The sequence below is a fragment of the Corvus hawaiiensis genome, chromosome Z, assembly GCF_020740725.1.
Source record: "Corvus hawaiiensis isolate bCorHaw1 chromosome Z, bCorHaw1.pri.cur, whole genome shotgun sequence".
Classification (NCBI taxonomy): Eukaryota; Metazoa; Chordata; class Aves; order Passeriformes; family Corvidae; genus Corvus; species Corvus hawaiiensis.
In genome coordinates this window covers 43967257-43982494 of record NC_063255.1, presented here as the reverse complement: position 1 = coordinate 43982494, position 15238 = coordinate 43967257, and the positions used below count along the sequence as shown (strand labels likewise).

The following is a 15238-nucleotide window of genomic DNA, read 5'->3' as shown; positions in this document are numbered from 1 at the left end:
CTGGGCTGCCCTGGCTGCCCAGGACGCTGCGCACCACGGGCCCCGCAGAGCTGCGCAGCAGGGAGGCAGCTTCGGGCACCTCAGCCCCTGGGCAGGAGCGGCCTCCTTGCTCTGCACGGCTGCCTGTGGGCAAACGCAGCGTGCCGGCCTTCTGCTCTTGGCCCCAGCCCGGCCTGGCAGGGCTAATCCCATTCCCTGTCTGCACTGTGCTAAAGAGGGACTTGTTCCTTTCCAGCCCTCCAGGGCATTCATTTGCACCACAAAACACTGAAGGACTGAGGCCTCAACAACAGGCCCTGAGCCAAAGTTGCCCTCTAGATGACCCTTCTGACCAAATGTTCTACGGGTCTGCTCCTTAACCAGGCGTTACCACCAGTGGGATCTGTGCATCCCTTCATTGGTGGAACGTGTCTTTACCTTTCAGTATTTAGAATCCGGACAAGACCACGAGTGGCCCTGTTTGGGGTGTAGGATCCAAGACAACTCCCTCGGTTCCTCCTTCGGCCATGGCTGCGCTTTGGAAGGAAACAAAGAGTAGAATGAAATCAGATGTCCCTGCAATAGAAGTTCTGTCAGATTGGTTGTTCAGCACTAGCAAAGCCAGGCTACTGGTGCCTAGGCAACAAGATAATGCTTGAGCTCTGCAAAAAGCTGTAGCTATGCAGAAAGAAGTAGTTCCTTTGTAACAGGGTATGTGAAGGAAGCCCTTTCTAGAAATCAGCACATTTAGCAGAACAGGCTAACTGCAAAAGCTAACCACTGGCTAGCTGTTTGAGCCGGCAACCTTAGAGAGCATGTGCAGGAAGCAGGGATGAAAAGTTCAGGGAGACTTAGGAGCCTTCATCAGGAACGACCACCAGGAGGCTGACCACCACCTCGTGCAGAGACTGTGCATGTGCTGCAAGGGCTGACATAATCACGCGATTAGAAAACATGTTGCAACATGAAGGTTAGGAAAGTATAATGTGCATATTAAGGAAAAAAAGTATAAAATCTAGTAGTGTGCGAAGAATGGAGTGAGTTTGTGGTGGAGTTACTCCCCTCACTCCCCGTGTCCAATAAACAAATACCTGCTCTATAGGCCTTATACTACGGAGTACTGCTTTCTTGCCCAGTTTTTGGGCATCAGACTTTGAAAACTAGTGTTGATTTCAGACCAGAGGAAGAGAACAACTCCACCGTTCCTTTTTTCCCAGCTCTTTCAAATGGTGTTATGAAATTTTTGTCTCTTCCCTTATTCTTTCATGGTCAGACAAAGATTTACTAGAAAACCATCAATTTACCCAAGCAAGCACATTCCCTTTTCCACTGCTTAAGTCAGGACAGTTATTGCTCTCCACAGGGTTCATAACTAGAATCAGACTGGCCATGGGGCAGAAAGCTGGGCCTGTGTGAGAGCCCAGCAAGCACAGACCCCTGCTTTCCATGCTAAGATGGCTCATGCTCCTCCTTTCTCAAAGCATTTTCACCTCTTTCTCCTTGTCATAGTATATCCTATTGTTTGTCCAGCGCAAACACAGTTAAGATCTAAATCTCAGAATGAAACCATCAGCCTTGCATTCTAGTTTGCCTACAACAGACATATTTGATTGCAATTTCCATCATCTGCTGTGCTGTCTGCAAAAAATAAATTTACATTCTGTCATCAAAATAATGTTGTCCGATAAATTTGTCTAATTCTTAAACAATGCCATTGCTTTGACCTTAACAGGGGTAATTTTGTGTGTTGGCTTCACAGAAGCACACAGTCCTCAGCTGGTGCCAGGGAGTGCTGAGTGTGCCTCAGCACTCAGCACTCTGAATGTGTGGAGTTTGATTGCTGGAGTGCAGTGTTTTAGCAAACATCCCCGAGGCCCGTATCTGTTCCCATAAACAGCAGGAGCTCAGAGGAGATGGCTTGTGCTCCTTTTCACCTGCTGCTTATCTCCACACACCGAAATACCTGAGAATCGTGGCTGTATTCGTCGGCAGACAAGGAGCTGTGATTTGGCCGAGTCAGGAGTGACTGTAATACCATAAACAGAAGTGATGTTTCCAGGAAAGTAAGGTACCAATTTTTTGCTGAAGAGTAAGGGTCAAATTCTCCCAACACTAAAATGTCCTTCTTATTTATTCAGTGAAAATTGAATCTTGCTACCTAGAATGTATGGTTTTCTTTTACATTCCAAAAGAGTATGTCTAAACTGTCTTGTGTCAAAGGAGTGACATTATGGGAACAAGTTTCTCCACCTACTTTTTATTTGGTTTGGTGGGGGATTGGTGTTTGGGGGGGGTTGGGTTTTGTTAGTTTAGTTTAGTTCCGTTTAGTTTTGGGTTGGGGATTTTTGTGGAGTTTTTTTGGTTGGTTGGTTAGTTTGGTCTGGTTGGGTTTGCCTGTTGATGCTTTTAGCCTGAGACCTACAGCATACAGAAAGGTAAAATCCCTGGCAGGTGCATACCTGGAAAGCAGTTGGGTGCATAAGCAGGCAGACTTATATCCCTAGCTTTAATAGAGTAAACCCTACTTTGTCTCTTCATTTCTTCACTTGAGCCTTTTGCAAATATCTGCATTTTCTTTATCCTCAATGCTGACAACAGATGCTTTAATTTCTTTCTTTCCTTTTACTTTGGCTTAGGTCTCGAATGTCTTCAAGTTCTTCTGGTAAGAAGACATTCTTTACTGAAGGACGCAGCAAACATATGAGGTGAGGTTTGAGTCTATGAGATGTCCAGGTCCCCAGTACTTCCCTTGACATGAGCTGCAAGATGCAGGTGGCCGAGATGATACTCCTGGACAAGAAGAGGGAGATATTTCTTCCATTGCTTGGCAAGAAGCCTTTCCAGCAAGCAGAAGGATGCAGGAGGGCACCTGAACCCCAAGAGCCCTGCAGAATTTGTCTGCCTCTCTCAGCTTGTGTGTCACTGATAAACACACAGGCTCACAGCCACACATCTGGATGAGGAAGAGTCCATACCATTTAAAGTCCAACAGCTGTGTTCCAAAATCACTTCTGAGCTACCTTAGCCAGTGACTAAACTACCTGTGACAGCAGCCAGAACGAGATGCAATTATTACTGAAGACTCCCCTTAATCCCAGTTTTGTTCCTTTGCCACAGTCCTCACCAGAGTATTTCAGCATGACCTTTAGTCCTCCTGGAGCTACTCAGGTAACAAATGCCATTTCCCCTCGGCACACCCACAGCCAGCCTGAATGGGCACAGACAATGAGAATTTCTTCCTCCTGAGGTACCTGCGCTCTTAAACGTCCCCGGAGCGCTTCCACTAGCTCAGCTCACTTGAGGGAGGATAACCATCCTGGCAGACCTGAGCAGCATGTCCAGGAGACAGGGTTACCCAAACCAGGCCATCACAGCTTCAGGTTTGACAAGACTTGTGCACGCATCACACAAAACAGTTCATGCAGATATTCCGTGGAGGCTGCAGAATGTGCAGAGAGATTTTAGTCGGGGGGGAGCAGCACTAGAACAACCGGACATGCTGTTTGCAGACAAACAAACCCAAGTGAGCAAACACAAAGAGGCAGAAGCTGCTTGTGAAGTTCAGCAAGGAACCATTTCAGACCAAGTTCATCCCAAAACTAAGGTGCAGTTTCAGGGCAGTTACCATGAATTCTTGCTTTGTGGTTCTGGCTTTTTGTATAAAAGACTTTATGTTCTCTCTTCTTACCCTCTAAAGTCCAGGGACTAAGGTGGCCCCCTCAGTGTTGGTGAGCAGGTTTCAAAACCTGTGTTTTGAATTCACTGGACTCAAAAGCGTGGATGCTCTGTACCTGCTGTTGCAGTAAGATTCACTTTGCCTGATGGCATTCTACCTCCTATGCAAATATTGTTAGTTACGTAAAACTTGGGGTCTACGTGTTCGTATACTGCGTTAAAACCACATCTGTAAGGAGGAAGAAAGGCATGAAGATTCTCTTCCCCATTCTGTAGCCAAGGAACCCAAGAAATACATGCTAAATTCAATGACTTATTACTTGTTTCCCAGGAAGTTCTCACTTTTATCAGCAATGTAAGTCCAAATACAGACTCCAGGTAAATTGGTCAGAAAAATGTACATTTATTTCTTCAGCTTCTACTCTTCATGGTGCTGTGGTTAGACCAAGTAACCTACAACACTGGCAGGAACAGCCTTTGCCACAAGTACAGTATAGAAGTAAACAGCAAAGGATGGGTTCAGCACCAGCAGTTAGTTCCCAGAAGATCAGGAACGGCTTGGCTGCTGCATGCCCACCATGTCTGCATCACCTTAAGGGACATTGCTGTCGCAGGTGTTGGAGGAAAAACTGTCTGAGCATCTGAGACGGAAAGGTGAAGGCAGTGACACAGCTGTGTGCCAGGCAGAAAGTGAAAATTGTGTCTTCCTACGCTGCAAGGAGATCCTACATGCTAGCAGAAGAGCACAAAGGACAGTTTTCACCTGAAACACACACTAATGTATTGCAGATATACTGAAAATATTTATCATTTCTAACAGCTTCTCAAAAATAAGTCAGTTTAGACTGTTTGAACGTTGCCCCTGTTGCACGTAATAGCAGGAGACTAGTGAAAAAATAGATTTACATAAGGCATATTTCGCTTTCAGAACTGACTGCTCTTTAACTTGGAACTGGTAAGTAGTCACCAGTAGGAAAAACATTAAAACTGCATTTTCAAAGTGGTAAAAATTGTGATTCAAAAGCTACAGTGCCAGGTAGGGAAAAAGGAAAGATATGGAACAGCAATAATACTTTAAGTCATCAGGCCTGTACATTGAGTGATGTTCTCTACAAATTACTTCTAAAGGGGAAAGGATTAATTTTAAGAGAAAAATCTTAATCTAAAACCACATACCACAGATTCAAGGATTTTTCTTTCCTAAAAATTAACAACCTTTTCTGTTGTTAATTATTAAACCAATTTTTGGCCCAAACACTGAAATATAATATCCATTATTTGCCTTGTGGTGTTTGTAACTGACATTAAATTCTACCAGTAGGGAAGAAAATTGGGAATGAGTCATGCTGCCAGACACAAGATAAGCCCACTTCTTTTTAGTTTCAGTATCCTTAAAACACAGCTAAGGGTAACTTCTCATTCTTAGCCACAGAGTACTGTGGAAAAGTCAATGCAACCATAACCATACTACAGGGGTGACTAAACATTCCAATGGACAATCCGCTTTTCAGCCACCTGCTTCCTCATCTCTAGTAGGGCGCAGGTCCAGTGTCCGTGTGTTTCTCATAACTCACAGAGATTACAGAGGAGATCTTCAAATAGAGGCTTTTCTGGATGAAGCAGTGCATAGACAAATGAAACATGGGGAAAGATGTCCCTTCTTTTCTGAACTCCTGTCTTCTCCTTTTTGCCTGTTCATTAGAAATGTTGTTGCAATTCGGTCGCTGGGATAATTTTTACAGGAGTTGTTACACTGCGCTTAAAGAAAGACAAACCCCATCCCACCGAGGTGGATCATTCGTAATTCAGGTACTGTTTTAAGCTGTTGAAGATGAATTGGGAAGAGATTTTCTAGGTAGTGGGTTTCAATTTTTCTGAGAAAGCCAGCACACAGAGGAAGAGATGACAGGGCATCTCTAAACCACTCAGTGCAAAAGACTATTCCAGAATGTGCTGAGACCAACAATCCTTGGGTCACCCGTAGGCCAGGGACTGAAGTGACAGGGCAGGGCTCCTCACAAAGGGACCTGGAAGGAGGGCAAGAGAAGGCAGTGTTAGCTGGAACTCAAGACAAGCTGGATGTAAGGAGAACATCCCCCCTGCGTGTGGGATGAGCTTATGCCACAGCACCAAACATACTCACATGAGCCCGCAGGGTTAAATGATGTAGAGACATAAAAAAAAAAAAGGGCATGAATTAAAGAGATGGAAGAATTAGGTCTATTTTCTCCTGCTACGAACAGAAGAATGTTTCCAGTTCCAGAGAGAATTTAAAATAACAAGTGACACTAAGCACAGAGGATTGGAAGATCACCTTGGTTAGTCTCCATTGAAAAGACTTGGCTGCAGGAGGGATTTTGCATTGGAACTCTCCCCAGACTGGGGAAACAAAAGAAGAGAAGAAATGATTCCTGAGGAAAGAAAAAGGCAAAATGTCTTGGAGAGACATCAGCGTGAGTTCATTACAACTCTAGGTCATTCATCCCTTGGGGACAGCAACATCCATCCACGGTGCAGGATTTAAGCTTTGATGGCAACGCTGACAAAATTGCTGCCCCTTCCTGTTGCTGCTTCTGACTTCAAAGAATGAGAAATGGGCCAAATGTGCCCAAGACAGGCAGAGACAGTGAGACAGAACCAGCCAGTTAGCTGGAAAAGAGGCAAAAAGCAAGTCCTCAAGTCTCTCCTTTTCATCATTTCCCCTGGTCTTGTTGGACCAGTCTGCTTTGAAGTAGGGAACTCTGTTAGCAACCCCAAGCAAAAGAGTGAAGCTACTCAGTCGAAGATCTTTTTCCTCCCTCCCTTCAGCCATGCAGAACACAGAGAGATGCGGCTGTCACTTGACACATAGGAACAGTTTCCCATGGGATTCCTCAGTTTGGAGCCTTTCTGAAATTTGCTGCGCTTGCCTTGGTGCTTTGGGGTCGTGCTGCGAAGCAAAGGCAGAAGGCCGATTCCAGGCAGAGAAAGCAAGGGTTTGCCCCGTGCCGGTCCGTGCCGTGCCCGGGCAGCGCCCCGGGAGCCGCCCCGCCCGCGCTGTGCCCGCAGCCCCGGCTTTGTGCCGCTCGTTCCCGCGCGGGGCCGAGCGCAGCGCCCCCCTCAGGCCGCGCGCCGCCGCTGCAGCTGCGGCCGTTGCGCTGCGGCCGTTGCGGCGCCAGTGGGCGACAGGCGCGATGGCCGAGCTGCCGCTGCCCGCCGGGCTCGATGCCAGCACCTTCCCCGCCAAGCTGTGGCGCCTGGCGAACAGCCCCCGCGTCCGCTCCGTGCGCTGGGACACCCAGGGCCGGGGGCTGCTCATCGACCGCGCCCTCTTTGAGCAGGAGCTGCTCAGCCCGCCCGGCGCCGACGGGGCGGGCAGAGAGAGAGGGGCGGCGGTCCCGGACTCCTTCAAAGCCACGCACTTCGGCAGCGTCGTGCGGCAGCTCAATCTGTACGGCTTCCAAAAAGTGCTGGGTTGCTTTGGCGCGGCTGTGCCGGGCGATGCTGGGCCCATCGTGCACTTCCAGAATCCCAACTTCCGCCGCGACCGCCCCGACCTCCTCCTGCGCATCAAGCGCCTGACCAGGGCCAACAGGCAGCGGCTGGCAGCCGGGCTGGAGGTGCGCGGCCGCCAGCGCAGCCGCTTCCAGCAGCTCAACACGGAGCGGCCGCTGCTGGACTTCCTCGCCGGGCACCCCCCCAGCGCCGGTGAGACGGGGTGGGAGCTGCGGGCGCGGGGGGTGGCGTGGGCTTTGGCCGCGGGCCCTGCCCGTGCTGGGGCCGCTCAGCGCGGCTGCCCCGGGCGGCACAGGGGCTGTCCTTGGGCAAAGCAGCTGTGCCGGCAGGGCCCGGCAGCGGTGCCGGCTGTGCCGCGCTGCCGGGGGCTGCGGGACGGTCCCGCCGGGGCTGCGCTCGCCACAGCCTGGCCCGTTCGGCCTGCAGCTGGCCCAGCCCTGAGCTGTGGCTGGCTCTGCTCCTTGCCCGGGCCTGGGGTTGCTTGGGGAGCTCTCCGTGGGGGTGTGGAAGCCGAGGGCTCGGTTGTGGTCCCGCCCAGCTGCAGGGAGCCTCCTGTCCCTTTGGAGCAGAGGGAAAGACCCGGCAGTTGGGTTTCTGGCAGTTGCCTCCTGCCAAGGAATTGCAGTGGGACGGTTTTCCCAGACGGTTGAACGAGTAGGGGAGAGCTAAGTAGCCAAGAAATTGGTTGTTGAATAGCCCGGGAACATGTTTGTTTTGTTTTGTTTTTTTTTTTCTTCTTTGTAATCCTGCTTGGGAGGATGGGAGCTTTTCTCTTCCCTGATAGAAGTACAGTTGCTGCCAGGGGAAGCATACCTGAGAACCAGTACTGACCTAGTCTTCCCTTTGCCTCCTTTCCTCTTCCCTGCCTCCTACACAGCTCCCTCATACCAGCACCTCGGTGCTGTCTCACCCGAGGGTTTAGAGCTGCCTCCCAGACCTCCCAAGGCAAGCCCAGGGGCTCAGGAGTCTGACACTTCTCCACCACCTCCCAAGAGAATGTTTACCACCTCTGGACTTCCTGGGGTCTCATCAGAGGAACCAGGCACATGGAAGTTTCCACTCAAGCGTGAGCTCATCATTCCACTGGTTCGCATGGACCTTAAACGCCACCCTGAGCTCATGGTTCCACTGGTTCCTGTAGACCGTCAGAGAACTTCCGTGGCCCTTCCACAGAAGCGCAGCTGCACATCTTCAGAGCAGCACACCCCAGCCTACAGCCCATCAGGTAGGGAGAGAGTTTGTACCCTTGCTTTTCAAACAGGTCCTGGAAAGTGACCGTTTGAAGTCTTTTTGCACAGTGCTCTGTCATGGGTAGATCTCAAGTGAGAATCAGGTAGAAAGTGTCAAGTGTACGGGGAAGCAGGACCATGAAAACAAAACCAATCTCTGTCTGCTTTTGCTGTCCTTCCTCCAGATTTGGAGGGTGTTCTGGCCGTTTTCCAGGCAGCCTCTCTGTAGGGATGAAAGGGAGAGGCAAAAAACATTGGTCCACAAGCGGTCAGTGTCAGGTGCACCCCTATCTTCCTTGGAATGAAGCCCAACTAGGATGCTGACAGGATATTGCAGAGTTTGCAGATTGTCTCTCCTGCAAAGAAGGCTATTAAATTTCAAGGAGCTCTGTGTGTCCCCAGAACTGCTGCAGCTGCAGAATACGGCCTCACCCACAAGGTTGCTTTTTACAATACAGTCACAGTTGAATTTTAGCATGTGTGTCTGCAGATCTGGGCTCTTCCTGGGTGCATCCACTTTCTGTGGTCTGTTGGGATGAGAAACTCAGAAGCAGCCACATCCAGAAGCTGCTGGGGAGATAGAAAAGGCTGAGATTACAAAGTCTTTGTGTGTAGATCAGTTTTACAATCCATCCTTTAATGTACATACCTATCATCAATTAGAAGAAACACTGTTTGAGAGGAAGAAATCAGTCTTCCAATCCCCTGGGAAGTTGGAATACATTTCTGGCATTGAGTTTGCTGTGTGCTTCCTGTGATGTTTGCTGCAAGGCAGCAATAGAGCTCTGTGTCCCAAAGCCACATTCTGGAGCCTGACCAATGTGTTTGGATTCCTGCAGCCACACCGGGCAGCTCAGCCCCCAGTGCTCCACCTGGCAGTGCTGGTTGGGCAGCATGGACGGCCTCCAGCTGGGCTTGGAATAGTCCTGGGCAAGAGGAATTGCCACCCCTGGATCTCGACCTTGTTCTTGAGACACTGGAGGAGATGCTGTCACCATCCCTGCCTGAAAGGTCTCCCTGTGCTCAGGTAACTCCATTGGGTGGGAATGAAAGGGGCTGGGCTGAGAGCTGTGAATGTTGTTGCATGGCTGAGAAGCAAAGGCTTCTTGGATTAAGCTTTGAATGGACAAGGAAGGATTTGCTTGGTCAAGCAAGCTTCCAAAAGAAGAGGGATGAGAAAGTTTCCCTCCCCCCTTAGTGAGGATGAGAGGTGTGAGCCTGTGTTGGCCAGGTTTGGGTGCTCCTTTTGCTGGGAAGAATCCCTGGTGCAGGGGCCTTTGTGGTGATGCTCTTTAGGTTCTAAGAGGCTCTGTGTGATGGGAAAGAAGAGAAGAGTGTGGGGAGAATTGCCACGGAAGGCAAAGTGTCCCCTGCAGGGAGGGGCATGCGAGAGGTGCCTCTGTTAGAGCAGCAGACGTGGGCTCTGCCTGTTTTGGGTGGGAAGGCCAAGGCAAAGCAAGGGCTGGGCTGCAGCTGCAGCTGCTGCTGCTGCTGTGTGAGCCGTGCCGAGCGTGCAGGCGCTGCCAGAGCCGTGCTTGGGGATGGGCTGGAGCTGCAGCTTTCTGGTCCTCTCAGTAGCCTGGTGCCTCCATTCCAGTTTCTATCTGGCAAATCCTCAGCTGGGCAAACTTGCCAGTCTTGCTCTCCATGTTCCAGAGCTCAGGCACCTTCCTCTTGGGCATCTCTGTGGGAAGAGATGTGTGCTCCCATGCAGTCCCTGCAAAGCTGCAGCTGGATGAGACTGTTCTGCTGTTGTGCTCAGGGCTGTGGAGGGAGGGGCACATCCCTGTGCCAGGAGCTGGCAGGACTCCTTCCTTAGTGCCCACTGCATGTGTTCAGTGTCAACTTTGTCAGCTCTGGCAGCTTTTGGACTGTGTTTGAGAAGTCAATCTTCTCCACTGTTGAAGGCCTTTGGGGCCCAGACTTTGTTAGGAACAAGGGATGAAAGTGTGTGAGCAGTGGAGCTTTTAGGGGGCAGAAGTGTTGGTTTTGAGGCCCCATGACTTGTGTGATTGGTGAGCAGGACAATGATGATGCTGGACATGAAAGGGTTAAGGACTCCTTGAAGCCCAGGGGCTTCTTCTGTGTGGAAGAGCAGTTCAGTCAGGGACCATGAGTCCTTGTGTTTGCCAGATTCCCTCTTTGACTGAGGAATCCCCTTCCTCTTAACCCTTGCCTCTTCCCAGCCTTGCCTGGAGCGTTCAGTTCCTGTGTTGGCACTGGCCTTTTTGCGTATTATTAGACAACTTTGCCAAAGAATTTCTCTGTTTTGTTTAATATGCAGACCCACTGCCTGCTGCAGATACATTAGCCAGGAAGGGCAGAGTCAAGGTGGCGAGTGGGATTTTTTGGGATCCCAATATCTCATTGCCAAGTGTGATGAGCTTTCGTCTTCTGTAAACTCAGACACAGCAGTTTTCAAGAGCATTTTCTTCTTCAAGAGAAGAAAATGTGGCAGGCTCTGATCTACTGTGTCCCTGCAGAAAACAGTAAGTGATCTTTGGGTTTCTTTCTTTCTGGTTTTCTTTTCAGGTCAATCTTAGTGTTGCCCCTGAGTCTTCAGGAGGGGAGGCCGGGAACAGGGCTGCAGCAGAGGGAGCTTTGCCTGGCGCCATGAGCTGCAGAAAGAGTTCCCTGGAGCCCGAGGAGCCTGGTAAGGAGAGAGCCCACACTGCTTTAGAGAGCTCTGAGGCGGCTGCTCTGAGCCTGCCTCTGGCAGGAAGGGAGATGAGAAGAGTTGAGTTCTTGTCTGCAGGGTTGGTGCTCCCTGGTGCCTTTCGTTCAAATCCTGCCCTCCACGCTTCTCCAGAGGCACTGACACCGAGTGCTGTGCTGTGGCCAGAGAGCCGTGAATAACCCTGACCCTGTGGGAATTGTGTCACCAACCCGGGTGTCCCAATTTTGAGCTGAAGTCCGTGGATGAGTTTGCTGCAAGGTGACAGTGCTCTGGAGGCAACACTGAGTGACTCTTGAAGCAAGAGAGCAAAACCCCAGCAAAAAGTCAATGTAGAAGTCTGAGCTTTTTGTCTCAGCACATTAAATCAATGTAGGACCAATCTGCTGGTAGCCCTAGTGAGCCACGTTAAAAATACAAGCAGCAGAAGGTCAGAGGCCAAACAAATCATAAACCACAAGGATTTATGATTTGGAAAGGAAAAACTTAACTTACCCGAAAGTAGCGAGAACTAACAGGAGAGAGAGAGCACCTTGGATCTGCATTCTTGAGCAAGGCTGGTGCAGCCTGCAGGCCTCATGGGGAGATCTTTCCCTCCCAGCTCTTCCTGCCAGAGCTGATGGTCGAGTTGAAGCCGCTGTTGCTCACTGCAGAGGGCAGTTTGTAGGTCCCAGGTAATGGAGCTGGTTCATAACCCAGCTCACAGCCCCCTTCAGCTTCAGCCGTTTCAGTGAGGACTGAGGTGTCTCTGTCAGCACAGAGGAGGAACAAGGCTGGGCTTCTGTGTGGGAGCTGGGACTGTCTGTGCTTCAGGCTCTCGTTGGTGCCATTTGCACTGGGGGTGCTGAGACTTTATTGGGAGACTTCAAACCTTTGGAGGTTTTGAAAACTTGGAATGCTCCCTGTTCTTTAAAGAGCAGCCTTCAAACTCCCAAGTGAGAGTCTGCCTTTCAGGTCACCTTTTACGGTCTTTGATAGAAAGGCAATTACTTCCAAAAGGAGAGATGCCTGAAGGCCTATATTGACTCAGTGTTCCTTTTGCTTCCCAGATATCCATCTGATCTACCTCTCCAGGAGGGCTGCCCTGCGTGGGAGGAAGGGACCGAGGGAGAGCCTGTGACCATCGGGCAGGTGGAATCCCTCTGTTTGTAGATAGATTTATAGATGTCTATAGTTATATTTATATATCCATATAATTATTTATCGTATTTATACTCTACTTATTAGTTACATATAGTATTTATAGATTTATACAGTTGTGTTTATAGGTGCGTGTATTTATAGATCTGTGTAGTTAAATTTATATAGTTATAGATATGATGTAATTATATTTATACATAGGCAGTTAGAGTTACAGATTTGCAGTTACATTTATATATGTGTAGAGAAAAATTTATATATATATAAGTTGTATTTATAAATGTACAGAGTTATAGAGTTAGAGGTATTTGGATGTTTAGATACATAGATTGATGTTTATATAGGCCTAGGCTGCATTCTAAGCTCTTTCTGCCCTCAGCCACCTTTTTAATCTCTTGCTTTTGCCCCTGTGCCCCCTCTGTCCCCTCTTCCTGTGCTGGCTCCGAGCTGGCGGCCGGGCCGGGCGGAGCTGCAGCAGCTGCAGCCCCGGTGTCCCTGGAGCGGTGGGAGCTGCCGGTGGCCGCAGGCACTGTGCCCTGAGGAGCTGCTGGAGGACGGTGAGCCAGAGGGGGCTGAGGGCGCTGAGGAGGCAGTGACACTGAAAGGACGGTGACCTTGAGGTGCTGGTGGGACTGGGGGCTTTGGGGGAGCAGAGGGCGAAGTGGCACTGAGGTAACAGGGAAGTGGCACAGGCTGAGGGGGGTGGCAGGTCTAAGGGGACGGGATGGATCTGACGGGACTGAGGGGCGTGAGAGGACTGTGGGGGTCTGAAGAAACTGAAGGCAGCTGTGCGTTTGCCAAGGGCATGGCAGGGCTGAGGGGATGGAGGGGGCCAGCAGGGAGCACGGAGGGGTCTGGGCCTGCAGCTCTGCCAGCCCTTGGAACCAATTCCAGAGCCTCCACTTTTGCAACAGCTGCCTTGAAGACCTTGAGAAGAGCCGGAGAGTGACGAGAACCAGCAGGGAGAAGCGGAAGGCCACAGCAAGAGCAGCGAATATGGACCTGCTGCTGCCGCCCGAGACCCTGGGTGAGGCCCCAGGGCCGCTGAGGCAGGGTGGGCGTGAGGGTGGCGTGGGCTTTGGCCGCGGGCACTGGCCGGCTGGGCAGGAGCGGGCCCTGCCCGTGCTGGGGCCGCTCAGCGCGGCTGCCCCGGGCGGCACAGGGGCTGTCCTTGGGCAAGGCAGCTGTGCCGGCAGGGCCCGGCAGCGGTGCCGGCTGTGCCGCGCTGCCGGGGGCTGCGGGACGGTCCCGCCGGGGCTGCGCTCGCCACAGCCTGGCCCGCTGGGCCTGCTTTTTCTTTCTAACCCTCCTGGGGAGGCTCTGAGATTTCTCTTCTCTGATGGAAGTGCAGCTGCTGCCAAGGGAAACGTCCCGATCCTGACTCGGTGTTCCCTTTGCTTGCCAGGTGTCCCATCTGCTGTCCCCGTCCAGGAGAGCTGCTCTGCACGGGAGGAAGAGACCGAGGGAGAGGCTTTGATGATGGGGCGGCTGGAATCCCTCTTCTTGTATCTCTGTTTAAAGATGTATGGACTTGCTCATAAGATAGTGACCATTACATGGACATTTATATGTAGGTTGCTATTTGTATAGGTATATTTGTATATGTATGTTGTTATATTTATGGATGTATGCTATGTATATATATACATATATGTTTGTAATTATATGTATGTGTCTATATCTATCTAAGAATATATGTATGTTGTTATATCTGTGTTAAGTTCTGTTTCCTTTGTATACTGTTTTCTAGGTATCTATTTCTATTGATGTAGGTATAGGTATATGGCTACTTAAATAGGTATAGTAGTATTTGGTTAGGTATATATGTCTATTTTTATATTTTTCTATGTATATTGATCTATTTCTAGGTGTAACTATATTTACATATGGGTTGAGATGTACAGCTATATATTTGTATTGATTTAGTTGTATGGATATGTAGATTGGTATGGTTGCCTATAGATAGGTTTGTTGTATGTATCTATTTATAGATACACTATGTAATATCTAATATTTAATCTATATTTGTATATTGTGGTGGTTATAAATGTCCTTTTTCTATTTAAATATGTGTTTATTGAATTATTAAATATTGAATTTTCTATTTAAATATGTGTTTATTGAATTATTAAATATGCTGTTTATTGAGTTATTGGCATAGGGCTAATTAGAGAGGGATATTGATATTTTTCTACTGATATATGGGCTGTACGCTTGTAGTAGTATGCAATAAATTCAGTTGTTAACCTTCAGTTGATCTTTGTGTATAGTGAGTTCTTGTAGAGGTTGGCAATAAATTAATTCTTGTTAACGGAAGTTGGTATTTGTATATTTTTACCTTGCATTGTTGTAGAAATCTAATAAATAACTTTTTTTAACTTAAAGTTAGATCTGTAGAGTTCTATATTGTCAGCGCGGGTGTAGCAATCTGCAATAAATGACATTTGTCAAGTGAGATGAGTGTTCTGTGATTTGTGCTCTCCAAAGCAATGGGCAGATGTAGACGTGAGGACGCTGGAGGCTTTTGGCCGTGAAAATCCCCAGCCGTGCCCAGCAGATGCCCCAGCTGCAGCCAGGCTGGCCAAGGGAACGGCACATTTGGGATGGCAGCAGAGCCACACGTTGGCTCCAGACTCGCTGCAGAGGCCTGCTGAGAAAACGGGACTCCCCTGAGCGTAGAACTGCAGCCAGGAGCCACCCGGCGAGGAGAAATCGTGCACAATGAGCACAAGAAAGAAAATGTGGCCAAACAGATGGGATGATACTGTGGGAGCCCGATTAGATGTCCTAAATCACCGCTGTCTAGGCATGTATTCAGCAACAAGAATGTGTATCAAATTCCTTCCATGAAAGAGAGGATTGCACTTTCCCCTTCATTTACCTTGCTGTGGAAGTGGAAGATGTCCTCGTTACTGAGAATTTTTGCCCTTCAGCACCTCCCTCATTCACATTAATTAAAAGATTACGTCCTACAACCTGTCACCATAAATGAAAACAGCCCTGGCCTTGTGACAGTGTTTGCAAAGTCTTCCCTCCTCCTGCCCCT

General features: G+C 49.4%; 1 protein-coding gene across 3 annotated transcripts; it reads left to right on the top strand.

The window, feature by feature from the left end:
• The first annotated feature begins 6581 nt into the window (after positions 1–6581).
• On the top strand, positions 6582–13831 carry LOC125319681 (heat shock factor protein 5-like). 3 transcript variants are annotated; one of them, XM_048291123.1, is made up of 7 exons: positions 6582–7341; positions 8027–8374; positions 9218–9405; positions 10911–11031; positions 12102–12749; positions 13107–13219; positions 13598–13831. In XM_048291123.1, exons 1-5 carry the CDS (start codon positions 6828–6830, stop codon positions 12170–12172), a joined length of 1242 nt encoding a protein of 413 aa, XP_048147080.1. In that variant the 5' UTR covers positions 6582–6827; the 3' UTR covers positions 12173–12749; positions 13107–13219; positions 13598–13831. The 3 variants fall into 3 exon arrangements, with proteins under 3 accessions (XP_048147080.1, XP_048147083.1, XP_048147081.1); XM_048291126.1 differs by having other exon boundaries at positions 13544–13831; XM_048291124.1 differs by having other exon boundaries at positions 12102–12812.
• Positions 13832–15238: the final 1407 nt, after the last annotated feature.

Excerpts from the sequence above, each read along its gene's own strand:
- LOC125319681 (XM_048291123.1), top strand. The coding sequence starts at position 6,828 with ATGGCCGAGCTGCCGCTGCCCGCCGGGCTCGATGCCAGCACCTTCCCC. Across the intron at positions 8,375-9,217 it reads CCCAGCCTACAGCCCATCAG|CCACACCGGGCAGCTCAGCC; the intron begins GTAGGGAGAGAG and ends GGATTCCTGCAG. Across the intron at positions 9,406-10,910 it reads AAAGGTCTCCCTGTGCTCAG|GTCAATCTTAGTGTTGCCCC; the intron begins GTAACTCCATTG and ends TTTTCTTTTCAG.